This window comes from Oncorhynchus masou, chromosome 6 (assembly GCF_036934945.1).
Source record: "Oncorhynchus masou masou isolate Uvic2021 chromosome 6, UVic_Omas_1.1, whole genome shotgun sequence".
Taxonomy (NCBI): Eukaryota; Metazoa; Chordata; class Actinopteri; order Salmoniformes; family Salmonidae; genus Oncorhynchus; species Oncorhynchus masou.
Genome location: NC_088217.1, coordinates 34,648,750 through 34,668,961, shown reverse-complemented (window position 1 = coordinate 34,668,961; position 20,212 = coordinate 34,648,750). Strand labels below are relative to the sequence as shown.

The following is a 20,212-nucleotide window of genomic DNA, read 5'->3' as shown; positions in this document are numbered from 1 at the left end:
TGATCCGTGTAAAGGAAAGAATGAATGGGGCCATATATCGTGAGATTTTGAGTGAAAACCTCCTTCCATCAGCAAGGGCATTGAAGATGAAACGTGAATGAGTCTTTCAGCATGACAATGATCCCAAACACACTGCCCGGGCAACAAAGGAGTGGCTTCGTAAGAAGCATTTCAAGGTCCTGGAGTGGCCTAGCCAGTCTCCAGATCTCAACCCCATAGAAAATCTTTGGAGGGAGTTGAAAGTCCGTGTTGCCCAGCAACAGCCCCAAAACATCACTGCTCTAGAGGAGATCTGCATGGAGGAATGGGCCAAAATACCAGCAACAGTGTGTGAAAACCTTGTGAAGACTTACAGAAAACGTTTGACCTCTGTCATTGCCAACAAAGGGTATTTAACAAAGTATTGAGATAAACTTTTGTTATTGACCAAGTACTTATTTTCCACCATAATTTGCAAATAAATTCATAAAAAATCCCACAATGTGATCTTCTGGATTTGTTTTCTCATTTTGTCTGTCATAGTTGAAGTGTATCTATGATGAAAATTACCGGTCGTTGTGAACGGAGTCCCACATGATGGCGTTGGGGTTATGGTATGGGCAACGGACAACGAACACAATTGCATTATAGCGATGGTAATTTGAACACACAGGGATACCATGACAAGATTATGAGGCCCATTGTTACGCCATTCATCTGCTGCAATCACCTCATGTTTCAGCATGATAATGCATGGCCGCATGCCGCAAGGATCTGTACACAATTCCTGGAAGCTGCTCCCCAGACATGTCACCCAAATTGCAAGTTTGGGATGCTCTGTCTGGAACAACATGTACGACAGCGTGTTCCAGTTCCCGCCAATATCCAGCAACACCGCACAGCCATTGAAGAGTGGGACAACATTCCACAGGCTATAGGCAACAGCCTGATCAACTCTATGCAAAGGAGATGTGTCTCGCTTCATGAGGCAAATAGTGGTCACACCAGATACTGACTGGTTTTCTGATCCAGTCCCCTACCTTTTTTTAAGGTACCTGTGACCAACAGATGCATATCTGTATTTGTAGTCATGTGAAATCCATAGATTAGGCCCTCATGAATTTATTTAAATTCACTGTCTGTAAACTCAGTAAAGTCTTTGAAATTGTTGCATGTTGCGTTTATAATTTTGTTCAGTGTAGTTAGATAAAATCTCAGTAAAATCTTTGAAATTGTTGCATGTTGCGTTTATAATTTTGTTCAGTGTAGTTAGATATGATTGTCTGTAAATGAGATTATCAGGATCCGATGAAACCGTGACTGCAATTCAGAATAACCAGGAGGAGTCCGAGTGTCATCTGCATAAAGAAGCACTACCGTTGTTAATTTGGAACAGTGTGTGTTCTTGGCTGTGATTGCAGCACAATCTTGAGTGTGTATTGTATTCTATCAGCCATTAATTCAGTTGCTGAGCACAGATGAAAGCATCTGGTAGACATGATTGTGACTGCTATTTGGAAGACTGAGCGCAGTGTCAGTGAATAATGTCTTTGACCTCCTTTGAATGAGGCAGTGTATATCTAATCAATAAGGTCTAAGGAGATGTGGTACAGTGCTTTTGGAAAGTATTCAGACCCCATGACTTTTTACACATTTTGTAACATTACAGCCTTGTTCTAAAATGTATTTATTTTTTATCCTCATCAATCTACTCACAATAACAGGTTTTAAGAAATTGCTGCTAATTTAATTAAAAACATAAACCAGAAAAACCTTATTTACATAAGTATTCAGACTCTTTGCTATGAGACTAGAATTTGAGCTCAGGTGCATCCTGTTTGCATCGGTCATCCTTGAGATGTCTTTACAACTTGATTGGAGTCCACCTGTGGTATATTCAATTGATTGGACATGATTTGGAAAGGCACACATCTGTTTAAATGAGGTCCCACAGTTGACAGTAGATTTCAGAGCAAAAACCAAGCCTTGAGGTAGAAGGAATTGTCCATAGAGTTCTGAGACAGGATTGTGTCGAGGCACAGATCTGGAGAAGGGTACCAAAATATTTCTGCAGTATTGAAGGTCCTCAAGAACACAGTGGCCTCCATCATTCTTAAATGGAAGAAGTTTGGAACCACCAAGACTCTTCCGAGAGTGATCCCCCCCAGCCAAACTGAGTCATCGGGGGAGAGGGGCCTAGTCAATGAGGTGACCAAGATCCCGATGGTCACTATGACAGAGCTCCAGAGTTTGTTGTGGTGTAAAGTACTTAAGTAAACATACTTTAAAGTACTACTTAAGTAATTTTTTTGGTGTATATGTACTTTACTATTTATATATTTGACTGCTTTTAGTTTTACTTCACTACACTCTTTAAGAAAATACTGTAATTTTTACTCCGTACATTTTCCTTGACACCCAAAAGTACTCGCTATATTTTGAATACGTAGCAGGACAGGAAAATAGTCAAATTCACGAACTTATCAACCGAACATCCCTGGTCATCCCTACTGCCTCTGATCTGGTGGACTCACTAAACACACATGTTTTGTTTGTAAATGATGTTTGAATGTTAGAGAGTCCCTGTCTTTCCGTAAATTTAAAAAACAAGAAAATGGTGCCATCTGGTTTGCTTAATATAAGGATTTTTTTTTATTATTTATACTTTTACTTTTGATACATAATATATTTTAAACCAAATACTTTTCGACTTTTACTCGAGTATAATTTTACTGGGTGACTTTTACTTTTACTTGTCATTTTCTAGTAAGGCATCTTTACTCTTACTCAAATATGACAGTTGGATACTGTCCACCACTGCACTCCACCAATCAGGCTTTTATGGCACAGTAGAGTGGCCAGATGAAAGACACTCCTCAGTAAAAGGCACATGACTGCCCGCTTGGAGTTTGCCAAAAGACACCTAAAGAGTCTCAGACCATGAGAAACAAGATTGTCTCTGGTCTGATGAAACCAAGATTGAACTCTTTGGCCTGAATGCCAAGCATTATGTCTGGGGGAAACCTGTTACCATCCCTACGGTGAAGCATTGTGGTGACAGCATCATACTATGGGGATGTTTTTCAGTGGCAGGGACTTGGAGACCGGTCAGGATAGAGGGGAATATGAAAGGAGCAAAGTACATAGAATTGTTTTGTTTTTTCAATTGTTTTACTTTGCTTATTGGATTTTCAACACCAGCATTTACAAAATAATTGCACTTGTAAGTTATTTGGTAGTAATATAAAACAACACATCAAATACAACAATGCAGCAAAACAAAGAGTGAGACAGAAAGATATATAAAAATGTACAAAAATAAGACAAAAAATATATTTATTTTGATACAGTTGTTACAGGTCAACTAGCACAGATAATACAGTCCTTAACATCCGAGATGCCGTGTATACACATACCAGGCCTCTTACATCACTGATATATAAATATACATCACTCTGGAACTGCAGGGAAATGTAGTCATTTAACATAAGAAAATAAGGGAGCCCACATTGCATAGAATTTGTCTATAGACCCATTGAGGGTGTGTTAAGTTTTTTCCAACTTTACGCATTTCAAAATGGATTTAATCCAAAGAGCATGAGAAAGGGGTGCAGAGGATTTCCATCTAAGTAAAATTAATCTAACAAAGTGACAAAGGCAATGATATCCTTAATCATTTTGGTCAGTTGTAATGTGGGTAAGGAAACACCAAATAATGCAATAAAAGGATCTAGTTTGATCTGTGTGCCGCTTAATTCTGAGAGTGTGTTAAAACTTCTTATGGCTGCATTACCGTTAACAGGAGCGATATGACAACAACCAGTGAAAGTACAGGGCGCCAAGTTCAAAAGAACAGAAATCTCATAATTAAAATTCCTCAAACATACATGTATCCTATATCGTTTTCAATGTAGTCTTGTTGTTAATCCCACCACAGTATCCGATTTCAAATAGGATTTTACGGGGAAGGCACAACAAACGATTATGTTAGGTCACCAACAACTCACAGAAATACACAGCCAATTTTTCCAGCCAAAGAGAGAGAAAAAAAAGCACAAAGAGATTAAATTAATCACTGTCCTTTGATAATCTTCATCAGATGACACTCATAGGACTTCATGTTACACAATACATGTATGTTTTGTTTGATAAAGTTCATATTTATGTTTTAAAAATCTGAGTTTCCATTGGCACTTTACATTCACTAGTTCCAAAAACATCCAGTGATTTTGCATAGCCACATCGATTCAACAGAAATACTCATCATAAATGAGGATTTAATATAGTCTAATGAGGTGGTTTGCAGTGAGCAAATTTGACTATAGATTATTGACAAGGTGACTTTCAGAGTAGGAAGTGGAAGACTCTTTGATTAATAACCTTGGTTCTTCTATTGTGGTCTTCCCTCCGTTGCATAGGCTGGGACATAATACCTGACTAATTTCTACTGCCTAACTTTGTGTGTCGTGTTTATGTTTTACAGATTCTATTAGTGCAAAGTGTTTTCTAGCCAAGTGTTTGTTTACCCAAGCATTCAGCAGCCATGTAGATTGGCTTCAAGCTTAATTATGAACTCAACATCAACAGTTCTGCTTCAGTGGTGGAATTCATTTACATTTATGCAATAAATGCAGTGTTCAGTTTTACTTACACAAAAATACTTCTCCTGTCTTAAGATCTGCCACGTATCAGCGAAGCCTGGGCAGAGGAACGCGGCCAAAAATAATGTGTCGACAGAGATGGTCGGCTCGCTTCGAGTCCTTGGGAAACTATTTAGAATTTGTATTTATGTATTATTTCTTACCCCAGGAAGTCTTAAGTCTTATCACATACAGCCGGAAAGAACTACTGGATGTAAGAGCGACGCCAACTTACCAACATTACAAACAGGAATATGACTTTCCCGAAGTGGATCCTCTGTTTGGACCACCACTCAGGACAATGGATCTGATCCCAGAAGCTGACAGAAGACAAAGGCGCCGCAGAAAGGGCAGACGGAGCGGCCTCCTGGTCAGGCTCCGTAAACGTGCACATCTTTTTGTAGTTCGTAGCACTTACTTCTGTCATCCTGAAGTGCTTTAACTTAAGAGACTAGTCAAGGATCATATCATTTCCACCTTCCGGCAACCATAGACCCACTTCAGTTTGCATACCGCCAAACAGGTCTACAGACGATGCAATCGCCATCACACTGCACACTGCCCTATACCATCTGGACAAGAGGGATACCTATTTAAGAATGCTGTTCATTGACTACAGCTCAGCATTCAACACCATAGTACCCTCCAAGCTCATCGTCAAGCTGGGGGACCTGGGCCTCAACCCCGCCCTGTGCAATTGAGTACTGGATTTTTCTGACGGGCCTCCCCCAGGTGGTGAACGTAAGAAACAACACCTCTACCTCGCTGACTCTGAACACTGGGGCCCCACACGGGTGCGTGCACAGCCCCCACCTGTACTCCCTGTTCACCCACGACTGCGTGGCCATAGCATGCCTCCAACTCAACCATCAAGTTTGCAGACGACACCACAGGAGTGGGCTTGATTACCAATAACGACGAGACAGCCTACAGGGAGGAGGTGAGGGCACGGAGTGTGGTGTCAGGAAAACAACTCTCACTCAACGTCAACAAAAAAAAGAGATGATCGTGGACTTCAGGAAACAGCTGAAGGAGCCCCCCACCCCAACACCTACATTGAAGGGACACCAGTGGAGAAAGTGGAAAGTTCCTCGGGATACACATCAACGACAAACTGAAATGGTCCAACCACACAGACGGTGTGGTGAAGAAGGCGCATCAGCGCCTCTTCAACCTCAGGAGGCTGAAGAAATGTGGCTTGTCACCCAAAACTCTGACTAACTTTTTCAGATCCACAATCGAGAGCATCCTGTCAGGATGTATCACAGCCTGGTACGGCAACTGCTTGGCCTCAACCGCAAGGCTCTCCAGAGGGTGGTGCGGTCTGCACAACGCATCACCGGGGGCAAACTACCTGCCCAACCTTGGCATCTATAGCACCCGATGTCACAGGTAGGCAAAAAAAGATCATCAAAGACAACAGCCACCCGAGCCACTGCCTGTTCACACCGCTACCATCCAGAAGGTGAGGTCAGTACAGGTGCATCGAAGCTGGGACCGAGAGACTGAAGAACAGCTTCTATCTCAAGGCCATCAGACTGCTAAACAGCAGTCACTAACTCAGAGAGACTGCTGCCTACATGGAGACGCAATCACTGGCCACTTTAACAAATGGATCATTAGTCACTTTAAACGATGCCACTTAATAATGTTTACATATCTTACAATACTCATATCATATTTATGTACTGTCATTCACCCCTTTTAGATTTGTGTGTATTAGTTGAGGTTGTTGGGGAACTGTTAGATTACTTGTTAGATATTACTGCACTGTCGGAACCAGAAGCGCAAGCATTTTGCTTACTCGCATTAACATCTGCTAACCATGTATTTGTGACAAATAAAATGTGATTTGATTTGAACATGCGTGCCAATTAAAGATCTTGACTAATCAGATGCAAGGCCAAATTAGGGCGTAATCCAGCCCAGGTGTGCAGCCTGGTTGGTTGTTAAAAGCTACCTCAGTTTCATCAATTGTAGCATAGCAGAGGCACCCTGTCCTCTAACCTACAGAGTCACATTAGTTGTTGGCATGGGACTCATGATGGCAAACACGCTCAGGTTATTGTTCAAGCAACTGGTTTGGTTTTTACTTGTGGAAAACTTCTTACTCTCTCCTGCTTTGTCATATACTTATAGCACTGACACATGGCAACAACTTCCAAGGCGAACACCGCAATTTGACAATCGTCCACGCTTTGAACAGCCTCCACTCCAACAAACAGTTTCAAGGCCAGTTCGAGTAGAAACTGTCGCTGTGACGTGCCATTCAGACTACATGGAGATAATCGTGAAGGCTGATCTGTTTAAACTCGGTAATCTAATCGACGTGGATGACCTGCGACTTGGAGTTGAACAGTACCAAGACCAAGAGCCGTGTAGGGCTACAGCTTCAGCAGCCGGAGATGAGTACAGAATATTTGCAGCACTTTCGGACTGTGGAACCAAGCACATGGTAATATATATTTTTAAAAATTCAGTTGTTGACTTCTTGAAACAACCTTCGCTTAAATGCTGCTTTGTGACTCCACAGCTGAACGAAGACTCATTGATCTACGCAAACCTCCTCAGATATACACCCAGAACCACACCAGATGGCGTTATTCGAATGGCTGGTGCTGTAATCCCAATTGAGTGTCATTATGAAAGGTGAGTTTAGGCTATACTGTTGTATGACGGTCATAGGAATCCTGCGTTGACCTATTGGTGTATTTACCGGTCTGTACTTTCTGTTTCAGGAAGTACAGTTTGGACAGCTCTTCTCTCCAGCCGACCTGGATCCCTTTCACCGCCACGGTGTCTGCTGAAGACACCCTGCAGTTCTCATTGAAGCTTATGACAAGTGGGTATATAAATCCCGGGCTGCATTTCGCAGGGTACAATTTTGTTGACCATTCAGATAATAAATCAAAAGGATACAATGGCGCTCTCCCAGAAGCTTGGTAAAACCCGTGAATTGAATGTTCAGATATTTATTTATATAGCCCTTCTTACATCAGCAAGCAATGTAGGTGTAGAAGCACGGTGGCTAGGAAACTCCCTAGAAAGGCTCTGAGGGGTGGCCAGTCCTCTTCTGGCTGTGCCGGGTGGAGATTATAACACAACATGGCAACGATGTTCAAATGTTCATGCATGGTCAAATAATAATCACAGTAGTTGTTGAGGGTACAACAGGTGAGCACCTCAGGAGTAAATGTCAGTTGGCTTTTCATAGACGATCATTGAGAGTATCTCTACCGCTCCTGCTGTCTCTAGAGCTGAAAACAGCCGGTCTGGGACAGGTAGCACGTCCGGTGAACAGGTCAGGGTTCCATAGTACATTTATATCTGCCTGCGGCTATGTAGCACTAATGCCCCTCTGACATGCAAAATACGGAATCACATCAGACAACTGTTATTGGGGACACTTCTATCTGCACCGTTATACAGTTTGTCTCCTAAACATGGCCCTCATCTTAATCCATTATTAGATGCTCACTAGTTGAGCGCCTATTGACAATATGTTCTGGCCGTGGTAGTTTTAATAGCGACTCGTGTTCGTAACTTTGAAACGCATCACTTGCAGTACGATCTTTCTTTACTGCCATTTCCTTTCCAGGTGACTGGCTCTATGAGCGGGGTTCTGGAGTCTACTTCCTGGGTGATCCCATCAACATTGAGGCGTCTGTCAGGGTTGCTCACCACACCAGGCTCAGGGTCTTTGTTAGCAGCTGCGTGGCCACACTGGACCCTGAGAGCAACTCTGTCCCCAGATATGTCTTCATTGAGGGTGATGGGTAAGCAGGGGGGGGGGAAATGACTTAGAATGACTATTATCCGGCTGGCCCGTAGAGAACAATAGAATATGCCATTTGAGGGCTTTGAGACTTCTTAATTGGTTACTAAGGAAGATGCCCCAATATGTATTTTAATATTATCTCCCTCCAGGTGCTTGTCGGATTCCCAGCTGCCTGGTTCCCGCTCTGGTTTCATGCATAGGACCCAGGACCACAAGCTCGGGTTCCACATTGATGCCTTTAGGTTCTACCAGGAGGACAGGGCAGAGGTGAGGGTGGTATTTAATAAAAATACTAAAAACAATGTTGTAGAGGCCATTATGGGTACTGTAGTTCAAATATTCTACAGTAACATAATTTACAGACATTATGTAGGCTACTGTGATTCTGCATCTTTGTTTTGCTTATCCTGTTTTTCACAGCTGTACATCACCTGCCACCTTATGGCAGTCCCTGTCATGGACCATGCAGAGCCTAGCAACAAGGCATGCTCCTTCATTGATGGCAGGTGGGATAAGTCACATTTCCTTAGCTACTGTTACTGGGCTGTGACCTATTCACTGGAATAACCATAGCTTTTTAAAGAAGTGGTGTGTGTTCTTGGTCCATGAGTCGATCTTATATTTCAGATGGAGGTCTGCTGATGAGAATGATTTGCTATGTGGGCGTTGTCCAAGCCTGAGTAGACAGAAGGGGGTTGATCAAGCTCCAGCACAACGTCCCCTCAGTCCAAGACGAGGTGGTAGCCAACTTGAACCTCGTGTCTACCTCAACAAACCCCCAGCCTCTGGTGACAATTGGAGTATTGGGATGAAGGCCAAGAAAGGTGTATTTGACATCTTAATCCCGCTATTCCATCACCACCTTCTGAAAACACATTGCAGGGGCGGGACCTTCTCCAATATGGAAATTGAGGGAAGACTAATTGACTGCAAATGTATGTGTTGTCCTTTTAGTATGGGACCAGGATGCTACTTTGGGCCCCATGATGGTCCTCCCAAGTAAACAGAAGAGTACACCTTTATCTCCACGGACGAGTGGAGGTATCGATATACCTGGCTTCTCTGCTGGCAGTCGTTCGCGTGGCATGGACTTCAAGACAGGTAATTTGACTCTGACATGGCATAATCTTATTCCTTATGTAGTGCACTACCTTTGAACAGGTTGTCTTGAGAACCCAACCCTAGGCAACAGCAGTGACTAGGGTCTGGTTTCAATGACTGACTCGTTTGGCAACTTCTCCCAACAAATCACGAGGCAGAACGTCATGATTTGAAAGCACATTTTGCAGGGAATACCTTTGCAGTGGTTTTAGTAAGGTAGTTGAGGCAAACTAGCCACTTGCATAATGCACTCATTAAAAATAACTGATCTCCATCTTGCTAGCTACTATTTTGTATGTATTCAAGCGGTTAAGGTAGTGACAGGCCTTGATGCCAAACTCGCATTCTAGTACGTACAGAAGTGTAAAGCCAGATTTTAAAATGTGTGGGAGGCAACCAAGATGCCTAGACCATGATGCACTGGTCAAAAGTAGTGCGCGCTATAGGTCATCGGGTGCCACTTCGGACACCTGTCTTTTCCTGTCCTATAGGCTAGCAATTCTGCCAACACTAGCTGTGTTAATCTGTTACATTTAATTCCAGGACCTTATTTCACCCAATCCCAAAATGAGGTTAGTCCCTTGGGCCCAAGGGTCGGACCCAACAACAAGCACGGTCTCGTTAGCTCTGCAACATATGATGGCTTCATCAGGCAGAAAGAACTAATCGCCCAACGAGGTAATGACAGTACGTTACTGTTTTGAATGTATGATAATTGCATGTAGGCTCTGTGCTAAATCGTCTGTTCTCAGAGCTGGAGTTGATTCCTACACCTGAGCCCTTTGGAGACCTTGAGGTTACCACAGAGAAAGAGGGTCTGGGTGAAGAGGAGGATCAGTATGAGATTGGAACCTATTGAAAGTGTATGTATGTGATGATGGTACTGCTATTTTTGAGGGAAATAACCTGCACATGGCAAGCAGGTTAGCACTTATTGGGATGGCTCCGCAGAATGTTCACTAGCTGGCACAGCCACAAAGTAATAAAATATGATTTTTAAACATTAATCTCACTGCCAACCCTAATGCCTAACATTAAATTAAAAGCATACATTGTTACAATGTAGCCAATTTTGACTTTCCATCTGGCACATCTAGTGGAAATCGCTCAGTTCTGCCTCCAGGACAATACCGTCTGTACAAATGTCAACCTGCACGTGGCAATTGCCAGTATCACTTTTAAATATCTGCTTTTGATGTGGGTTTCATAAAGAAGGGATATGTTCCCAGTCCACTATCCAATTTCTAGAATTGGAAGGCGCTGTTGTCGTGGTGGCCCATAATAGACTTGCTCCAAGCAGCAGCACACTCCAACTCACTGAGGTTGGTGCCGGTCCTGATGTCCCAGCACACAAGGAGGATGACCCTACAACAAAGTGACATAAGCACCACATCTGCTCCTGGCCAACTCAACCAGTGAAGGGACTACCACAACGCTGAGATGATGCTTGTTAATTTCTTTGAAAATAAATGATTTAATGCTACTTCGACTGACTTTCTGTCTTCACCATTATGCACTACATGCTAGAGTAATCTGAAATATTGCCTTCATTTGTTAAAGTGAGGGCCTGTTGCTGCCAACTGACATTTCCTAGCTTAGTCTTTGGTCTGTATTGGTGTTTGCGTAGCCAGACATCACATCCTGGACTAATGTGACTCTGTCCCAAGGTTCCTGATTGAGCATGTAAGCTACAGGGCATTCTGCGACATTGGGCTTGCTATGAAGGGTCTGAGGAATGGGTGGACTGCACAGGAGGTTGTTGGCCCCTTAGTTGGGAAGACCGGGCTTGTGGTAACTGCAGTGGAATGGTATCAAACCCATGGTTTCCAAGTGTCTTCCCTATACCTCCACTGGCGGACTGGAACCAGAAATCGGCACTGTCATTTCTAACTGGTCCTTTTCCTTAATCCGCCCCCTTTTGAGAGATTTCCAATATTATCCACAAGGATAATTTAGTGCAAAACCCAAGTGTTTGGGTTTAGTGTGGTGTAGGCCTAGCCTCAAAATCAATGGAAAGTTCCTCCCTGACTACATTGCAGATGCCTACCAGATCTTAAAATGCCTGGTTATGTATTTAACAAATCAGCTAACCACACACAGCACTGTTGATGACGTGGCACACAACCACTGGTTGCAACGCTTAAGCATCTAGTTGGGCAGGCGCTACGGGATTGCCACAGCACCTGTTCTGATTTCAAAAAGCCAGAGATGAGAAATTAGCAGGTGCCAATTCACACAAATTATATGGCTGCTTTTAGACAGGCAGCACAATTCTGCTCTTTTTCCACTTGGTCTAGACCAATCGCAACATATTTTTTTCAAATCGGATTCGTCAAGAGGCCAATTGGTGACAAAATGAGCAGGATTGTGCTGCCTGTCTAAACGCAGCCGATGGCCTTAGGGTTCTAGGCCCATATTCCCAAAGCATCTCGGACTATAGAACAGCTTATCAATGGATCGGTTTTGCCTTTAGATCAGTGCACTAGAGCCTTGTTTACACTGCAAGGCCTAATGCTCACATCTCTTAAAAATAATACATGTATTTACCTTTTCAACCAGGTAGGCTAGTTGAGGACAAGTTCTCATTTACAACTGGACCTGGCCAAGCTAAAGCAAAGCAGTGCGACACAAACAGGGTTACACATGGAATAATCAAACATACAGTCAACACAATAGAAAAAAGTGTATATACAGTGTGCAAATGAGGTAAGGCAAATAGGCCATAGTGGCAAAAGAATGACAATTTAGCAATTAAACACTGGAGTGATGTGCAGAAGATGAATGTGCAAGTAGAGCTACTGGGGAGCAAAACATATAACAGTATGGGGATGGGGTATTTACAGCTGAGCTGTGATCTGTGAGCTGCTCTGACAGCTGGTGCTTAAAGTTAGTGAGGGATATATGAGTCTCCAGCTTCAGTGATTTTTGCAATACCTTAGTCATTGGCATCAGAGAACTGGAAGGAAAGGTGACCAAAGGACGAATTGGCTTTGGGGGTGACCAGTGAAATATACCTGCTGGAGCGTGTGCTACGGGTGGGTGCTGCTTTGTTGTTTTGGAATGCTGACTCTCCAAGCTAAGGTGACAAAGCCTACCATGGATGTTCCCAGTTACTTTGAATGTTAAAAATGATTGTGTTAGAACACTTAAAGCCTCAAAGGACAATGAAACTATTTTCAATACGAGTCCTTTCTGGCTCGCCCCAGCAGTCAACTAGCTAGCTAGGTAGCTTTCTAGCACATTCAATAATTTGTCTGTAAGTAATACCTGTTCTTGTCAACCGACTAACTAGCAAGCAACAATATATGTAAAATAGCAGTCTAAAAACCACGAGGGCAAAAAGATCAAATTTGACCGTTAGACACAAGTCGCATGGCCAGGAATCAAATTTGTATCTGATTTCAAACCACCTTGGAAGGTCAGGGCCAGCACCAGACAAAAGCGGTCGCTTAGGGTCCCCGGACACTAGGGGGCCCCCGACCCAAAAAGGTTTATACACATATACAGTACCAGCCAAAAGTTCGGACCCACCTACTCATTCAAGGGTTTTTCTTAATTTTTTACTATTTTCTACATTGTACAATAATAGTGAAGACATCAAACTATGAAATAACACATGGAATCATGTAGTAACCAAAAAGGTGTTAAACAAATCCAATTTATATTTATTCAAAGTAGCCACCCTTTGCCTTGATGACAGCGTTGCACACTCTTGGCATTCTCTCACTAACTTCATGAGGTAGTCACCTGGAATGCATTTGAATTAACAGCTGTGCCTTTTTCAACTAGGCAAGTCAGTTAAGAACAAAATCTTATTTTCAATGACGGCCTAGGAACACTGGGTTAACTGCCTTGTTCAGGGACAGAACGACAGATTTTTACCTTGTCAGCTCGGTGATTCGATCTTGCAACCTTTCGGTTACAAGTCCAACGCTCTAACCACTAGGCTACCTGCCGCCTTGTTAAAAATTTGTTTGTGGAATTTCTTTCCTTCTTAATGCCTTTGAGCCAATCAGGTGTGTTGTGACAAGGTATGGGGTGTTATACAGAAGATAGCTCAATTTGGTGAAAGACCAAGTCCATATTATGGCAAGAACAGCTCAAATAAGCAAAGAGAAAGGACAGTCAATCACTACTTTAAGACATGAAGGTCAGTCAATCTGGAAGATTTCAAGAACTTTGAACATTTCTTCAAGTGCGGTCGCAAAAAACATAAAGCGCTATGATGAAACTGGCTCTCATGAGGACCGTCACAGGAAAGCAAGACCCAGAGTTACCTTCGCTGCAGAGGATAAGTTTATGCATGTGCTAACCAGCTGGTTGGTGTGTTTACAGACATTTTCAATCATTCCCTATCCCAGTCTGCTGTCCCCACATGCTTCAAGATGGCCTCCATGGTTCCTGTACCCAGGAAGGCAAAGATAACTGAACTAAATGACTACCGCCCCGTAGCACTCACTTCTGTCATCCTGAAGTGCTTTAACTTAAGAGACTAGTCAAGGATCATATCATTTCCACCTTCCGGCAACCATAGACCCACTTCAGTTTGCATACCGCCAAACAGGTCTACAGACGATGCAATCGCCATCACACTGCACACTGCCCTATCCCATCTGGACAAGAGGGATACCTATTTAAGAATGCTGTTAATTGACTACAGCTCAGCATTCAACACCATAGTACCATGGATTTTTCTGACGGGCCTCCCCCAGGTGGTGAACGTAAGAAACAACACCTCTACCTCGCTGACTCTGAACACTGGGGCCCCACACAGGTGCGTGCACAGCCCCCACCTGTACTCCCTGTTCACCCACGACTGCGTGGCCATAGCACGCCTCCAACTCAACGATCAAGTTTGCAGACGACACAACAGTAGTGGGCTTGATTACCAATAACGACGAGACAGCCTACAGGGAGGAGGTGAGGGCACGGAGTGTGGTGTCAGGGAAACAGCTTCTCACTCAACGTCAACAAAAAAAAGAGATGATCGTGGACTTCAGGAAACAGCTGAAGGAGCCCCCCCACCCCAACACCTACATTGAAGGGACACCAGTGGAGAAAGTGGAAAGTTCCTCGGCATACACATCAACGACAAACTGAAATGGTCCACCCACACAGACGGTGTGGTGAAGAAGGCGCATCAGCGCCTCTTCAACCTCAGGAGGCTGAAGAAATGTGGCTTGTCACCCAAAACTCTGACTAACTTTTTCAGATCCACAATCGAGAGCATCCTGTCAGGATGTATCACAGCCTGGTACGGCAACTGCTTGGCCTCAACCGCAAGGCTCTCCAGAGGGTGGTGCGGTCTGCACAACGCATCACCGGGGGCAAACTACCTGCCCAACCTTGGCATCTATAGCACCCGATGTAACAGGTAGGCAAAAAAAGATCATCAAAGACAACAGCCACCCGAGCCACTGCCTGTTCACACCGCTACCATCCAGAAGGTGAGGTCAGTACAGGTGCATCGAAGCTGGGACCGAGAGACTGAAGAACAGCTTCTATCTCAAGGCCATCAGACTGCTAAACAGCAGTCACTAACTCAGAGAGACTGCTGCCTACATGGAGACGCAATCACTGGCCACTTTAACAAATGGATCATTAGTCACTTTAAACGATGCCACTTAATAATGTTTACATATCTTACAATACTCATATCATATTTATGTACTGTATTTTATACCATCTATTGCACCTTGCCTATGCCGCTTGGCCGTTGTTCATCCTTATATTTATATGTACATTTTCTCATTCACCCCTTTTAGATTTGTGTGTATTAGTTGAGGTTGTTGGGGAACTGTTAGATTACTTGTTAGATATTACTGCACTGTCGGAACCAGAAGCGCAAGCATTTCGCTTACTCGCATTAACATCTGCTAACCATGTGTTTGTGACAAATAAAATGTGATTTGATTTGAACATGCGTGCCAATTAAAGATCTTGACTAATCAGAGGCAAGGCCAAATAAGGGCGTAATCCAGCGCAGGTGTGCAGCCTGGTTGGTTGTTAAAAGCTACCTCAGTTTCATCAATTGTAGCATAGCAGAGGCACCCTGTCCTCTAACCTACAGAGTCACATTAGTTGTTGGCATGGGACTCATGATGGCAAACACGCTCAGGTTATTGTTCAAGCAACTGGTTTGGTTTTTACTTGTGGAAAACTTCTTACTCTCTCCTGCTTTGTCATATACTTATAGCACTGACACATGGCAACAACTTCCAAGGCGAACACCGCAATTTGACAATCGTCCACGCTTTGAACAGCCTCCACTCCAACAAACAGTTTCAAGGCCAGTTCGAGTAGAAACTGTCGCTGTGACGTGCCATTCAGACTACATGGAGATAATCGTGAAGGCTGATCTGTTTAAACTCGGTAATCTAATCGACGTGGATGACCTGCGACTTGGAGTTGAACAGTACCAAGACCAAGAGCCGTGTAGGGCTACAGCTTCAGCAGCCGGAGATGAGTACAGAATATTTGCAGCACTTTCGGACTGTGGAACCAAGCACATGGTAATATATATTTTTAAAAATTCAGTTGTTGACTTCTTGAAACAACCTTCGCTTAAATGCTGCTTTGTGACTCCACAGCTGAACGAAGACTCATTGATCTACGCAAACCTCCTCAGATATACACCCAGAACCACACCAGATGGCGTTATTCGAATGGCTGGTGCTGTAATCCCAATTGAGTGTCATTATGAAAGGTGAGTTTAGGCTATACTGTTGTATGACGGTCATAGGAATGCTGCGTTGACCTATTGGTGTATTCACCGGTCTGTACTTTCTGTTTCAGGAAGTACAGTTTGGACAGCTCTTCTCTCCAGCCGACCTGGATCCCTTTCACCGCCACGGTGTCTGCTGAAGACACCCTGCAGTTCTCATTGAAGCTTATGACAAGTGGGTATATAAATCCCGGGCTGCATTTCGCAGGGTACAATTTTGTTGACCATTCAGATAATAAATCAAAAGGATACAATGGCGCTCTCCCAGAAGCTTGGTAAAACCCGTGAATTGAATGTTCAGATATTTATTTATATAGCCCTTCTTACATCAGCAAGCAATGTAGGTGTAGAAGCACGGTGGCTAGGAAACTCCCTAGAAAGGCTCTGAGGGGTGGCCAGTCCTCTTCTGGCTGTGCCGGGTGGAGATTATAACACAACATGGCAACGATGTTCAAATGTTCATGCATGGTCAAATAATAATCACAGTAGTTGTCGAGGGTGCAGCAGGTGAGCACCTCAGGAGTAAATGTCAGTTGGCTTTTCATAGACGATCATTGAGAGTATCTCTACCGCTCCTGCTGTCTCTAGAGTTGAAAACAGCCGGTCTGGGACAGGTAGCACGTCCGGTGAACAGGTCAGGGTTCCATAGTACATTTATATCTGCCTGCGGCTATGTAGCACTAATGCCCCTCTGACATGCAAAATACGGAATCACATCAGACAACTGTTATTGGGGACACTTCTATCTGCACCGTTATACAGTTTGTCTCCTAAACATGGCCCTCATCTTAATCCATTATTAGATGCTCACTAGTTGAGCGCCTATTGACAATATGTTCTGGCCGTGGTAGTTTTAATAGCGACTCGTGTTCGTAACTTTGAAACGCATCACTTGCAGTACGATCTTTCTTTACTGCCATTTCCTTTCCAGGTGACTGGCTCTATGAGCGGGGTTCTGGAGTCTACTTCCTGGGTGATCCCATCAACATTGAGGCGTCTGTCAGGGTTGCTCACCACACCAGGCTCAGGGTCTTTGTTAGCAGCTGCGTGGCCACACTGGACCCTGAGAGCAACTCTGTCCCCAGATATGTCTTCATTGAGGGTGATGGGTAAGCAGGGGGGGGGAAATGACTTAGAATGACTATTATCCGGCTGGCCCGTAGAGAACAATAGAATATGCCATTTGAGGGCTTTGAGACTTCTTAATTGGTTACTAAGGAAGATGCCCCAATATGTATTTTAATATTATCTCCCTCCAGGTGCTTGTCGGATTCCCAGCTGCCTGGTTCCCGCTCTGGTTTCATGCATAGGACCCAGGACCACAAGCTCGGGTTCCACATTGATGCCTTTAGGTTCTACCAGGAGGACAGGGCAGAGGTGAGGGTGGTATTTAATAAAAATACTAAAAACAATGTTGTAGAGGCCATTATGGGTACTGTAGTTCAAATATTCTACAGTAACATAATTTACAGACATTATGTAGGCTACTGTGATTCTGCATCTTTGTTTTGCTTATCCTGTTTTTCACAGCTGTACATCACCTGCCACCTTATGGCAGTCCCTGTCATGGACCATGCAGAGCCTAGCAACAAGGCATGCTCCTTCATTGATGGCAGGTGGGATAAGTCACATTTCCTTAGCTACTGTTACTGGGCTGTGACCTATTCACTGGAATAACCATAGCTTTTTAAAGAAGTGGTGTGTGTTCTTGGTCCATGAGTCGATCTTTCATATATTTCAGATGGAGGTCTGCTGATGAGAATGATTTGCTATGTGGGCGTTGTCCAAGCCTGAGTAGACAGAAGGGGGTTGATCAAGCTCCAGCACAACGTCCCCTCAGTCCAAGACGAGGTGGTAGCCAACTTGAACCTCGTGTCTACCTCAACAAACCCCCAGCCTCTGGTGACAATTGGAGTATTGGGATGAAGGCCAAGAAAGGTGTATTTGACATCTTAATCCCTCTATTCCATCACCACCTTCTGAAAACACATTGCAGGGGCGGGACCTTCTCCAATATGGAAATTGAGGGAAGACTAATTGACTGCAAATGTATGTGTTGTCCTTTTAGTATGGGACCAGGATGCTACTTTGGGCCCCATGATGGTCCTCCCAAGTAAACAGAAGAGTACACCTCTATCTCCACGGACGAGTGGAGGTATCGATATACCTGGCTTCTCTGCTGGCAGTCGTTCGCGTGGCATGGACTTCAAGACAGGTAATTTGACTCTGACATGGCATAATCTTATTCCTTATGTAGTGCACTACCTTTGAACAGGTTGTCTTGAGAACCCAACCCTAGGCAACAGCAGTGACTAGGGTCTGGTTTCAATGACTGACTCGTTTGGCAACTTCTCCCAACAAATCACGAGGCAGAACGTCATGATTTGAAAGCACATTTTGCAGGGAATACCTTTGCAGTGGTTTTAGTAAGGTAGTTGAGGCAAACTAGCCACTTGCATAATGCACTCATTAAAAATAACTGATCTCCATCTTGCTAGCTACTATTTTGTATGTATTCAAGCGGTTAAGGTAGTGACAGGCCTTGATGCCAAACTCGCATTCTAGTACGTACAGAAGTGTAAAGCCAGATTTTAAAATGTGTGGGAGGCAACCAAGATGCCTAGACCATGATGCACTGGTCAAAAGTAGTGCGCGCTATAGGTCATCGGGTGCCACTTCGGACACCTGTCTTTTCCTGTCCTATAGGCTAGCAATTCTGCCAACACTAGCTGTGTTAATCTGTTACATTTAATTCCAGGACCTTATTTCACCCAATCCCAAAATGAGGTTAGTCCCTTGGGCCCAAGGGTCGGACCCAACAACAAGCACGGTCTCGTTAGCTCTGCAACATATGATGGCTTCATCAGGCAGAAAGAACTAATCGCCCAACGAGGTAATGACAGTACGTTACTGTTTTGAATGTATGATAATTGCATGTAGGCTCTGTGCTAAATCGTCTGTTCTCAGAGCTGGAGTTGATTCCTACACCTGAGCCCTTTGGAGACCTTGAGGTTACCACAGAGAAAGAGGGTCTGGGTGAAGAGGAGGATCAGTATGAGATTGGAACCTATTGAAAGTGTATGTATGGGATGATGGTACTGCTATTTTAGAGGGAAATAACCTGCACATGGCAAGCAGGTTAGCACTTATTGGGATGGCTCCGCAGAATGTTCACTAGCTGGCACAGCCACAAAGTAATAAAATATGATTTTTAAACATTAATCTCACTGCCAACCCTAATGCCTAACATTAAATTAAAAGCATACATTGTTACAATGTAGCCAATTTTGACTTTCCATCTGGCACATCTAGTGGAAATCGCTCAGTTCTGCCTCCAGGACAATACCGTCTGTATAAATGTCAACCTGCACATGGCAATTGCCAGTATCACTTTCAAATATCTGCTTTTGATGTGGGTTTCATAAAGAAGGGATATGTTCCCAGTCCACTATCCAATTTCTAGAATTGGAAGGCGCTGTTGTCGTGGTGGCCCATAATAGACTTGCTCCAAGCAGCAGCACACTCCAACTCACTGAGGTTGGTGCCGGTCCTGATGTCCCAGCACACAAGGAGGATGACCCTACAACAAAGTGACATAAGCACCACATCTGCTCCTGGCCAACTCAACCAGTGAAGGGACTACCACAACGCTGAGATGATGCTTGTTAATTTCTTTGAAAATAAATGATTTAATGCTACTTCGACTGACTTTCTGTCTTCACCATTATGCACTACATGCTAGAGTAATCTGAAATATTGCCTTCATTTGTTAAAGTGAGGGCCTGTTGCTGCCAACTGACATTTCCTAGCTTAGTCTTTGGTCTGTATTGGTGTTTGCGTAGCCAGACATCACATCCTGGACTAATGTGACTCTGTCCCAAGGTTCCTGATTGAGCATGTAAGCTACAGGGCATTCTGCGACATTGGGCTTGCTATGAAGGGTCTGAGGAATGGGTGGACTGCACAGGAGGTTGTTGGCCCCTTAGTTGG

At 43.9% G+C, this 20,212-nt stretch overlaps 2 protein-coding genes across 2 annotated transcripts; both read left to right on the top strand.

Annotated features, from left to right (window-relative positions):
* Positions 1-5,218: 5,218 nt before the first annotated feature.
* LOC135541581 (zona pellucida sperm-binding protein 3-like) lies at positions 5,219-10,357 on the top strand. The gene is made up of 11 exons (XM_064967884.1): positions 5,219-5,310; positions 5,682-6,011; positions 6,759-7,074; positions 7,153-7,268; positions 7,358-7,461; positions 8,218-8,395; positions 8,547-8,664; positions 8,818-8,903; positions 9,025-9,221; positions 9,352-9,498; positions 10,251-10,357. Exons 1-11 carry the CDS (start codon positions 5,219-5,221, stop codon positions 10,355-10,357), a joined length of 1,791 nt encoding a protein of 596 aa, XP_064823956.1.
* A 4,124-nt stretch (positions 10,358-14,481) lies between these two features.
* LOC135541580 (zona pellucida sperm-binding protein 3-like) lies at positions 14,482-19,296 on the top strand. Its single transcript, XM_064967883.1, has 11 exons — positions 14,482-14,566; positions 14,617-14,872; positions 15,695-16,010; positions 16,089-16,204; positions 16,294-16,397; positions 17,154-17,331; positions 17,482-17,599; positions 17,753-17,838; positions 17,964-18,160; positions 18,291-18,437; positions 19,190-19,296. Exons 1-11 carry the CDS (start codon positions 14,482-14,484, stop codon positions 19,294-19,296), a joined length of 1,710 nt encoding a protein of 569 aa, XP_064823955.1.
* The last annotated feature ends 916 nt before the right edge of the window (positions 19,297-20,212 follow it).

What these genes read in the sequence shown, in the direction of transcription:
- LOC135541581 (XM_064967884.1), top strand. Translation starts at nt 5,219, where the DNA reads ATGCTGTTCATTGACTACAGCTCAGCATTCAACACCATAGTACCCTCC. An exon ending in CTGGGCCTCAACCCCGCCCT is followed by an intron (nt 5,311 to 5,681) that starts GTGCAATTGAGT and finishes CCTACATTGAAG; the next exon opens with GGACACCAGTGGAGAAAGTG. An exon ending in CTCATTGAAGCTTATGACAA is followed by an intron (nt 7,462 to 8,217) that starts GTGGGTATATAA and finishes TTTCCTTTCCAG; the next exon opens with GTGACTGGCTCTATGAGCGG.
- LOC135541580 (XM_064967883.1), top strand. Translation starts at nt 14,482, where the DNA reads ATGATCGTGGACTTCAGGAAACAGCTGAAGGAGCCCCCCCACCCCAAC. An exon ending in GTCTTCATTGAGGGTGATGG is followed by an intron (nt 17,332 to 17,481) that starts GTAAGCAGGGGG and finishes ATCTCCCTCCAG; the next exon opens with GTGCTTGTCGGATTCCCAGC. An exon ending in TGCTCCTTCATTGATGGCAG is followed by an intron (nt 17,839 to 17,963) that starts GTGGGATAAGTC and finishes CATATATTTCAG; the next exon opens with ATGGAGGTCTGCTGATGAGA.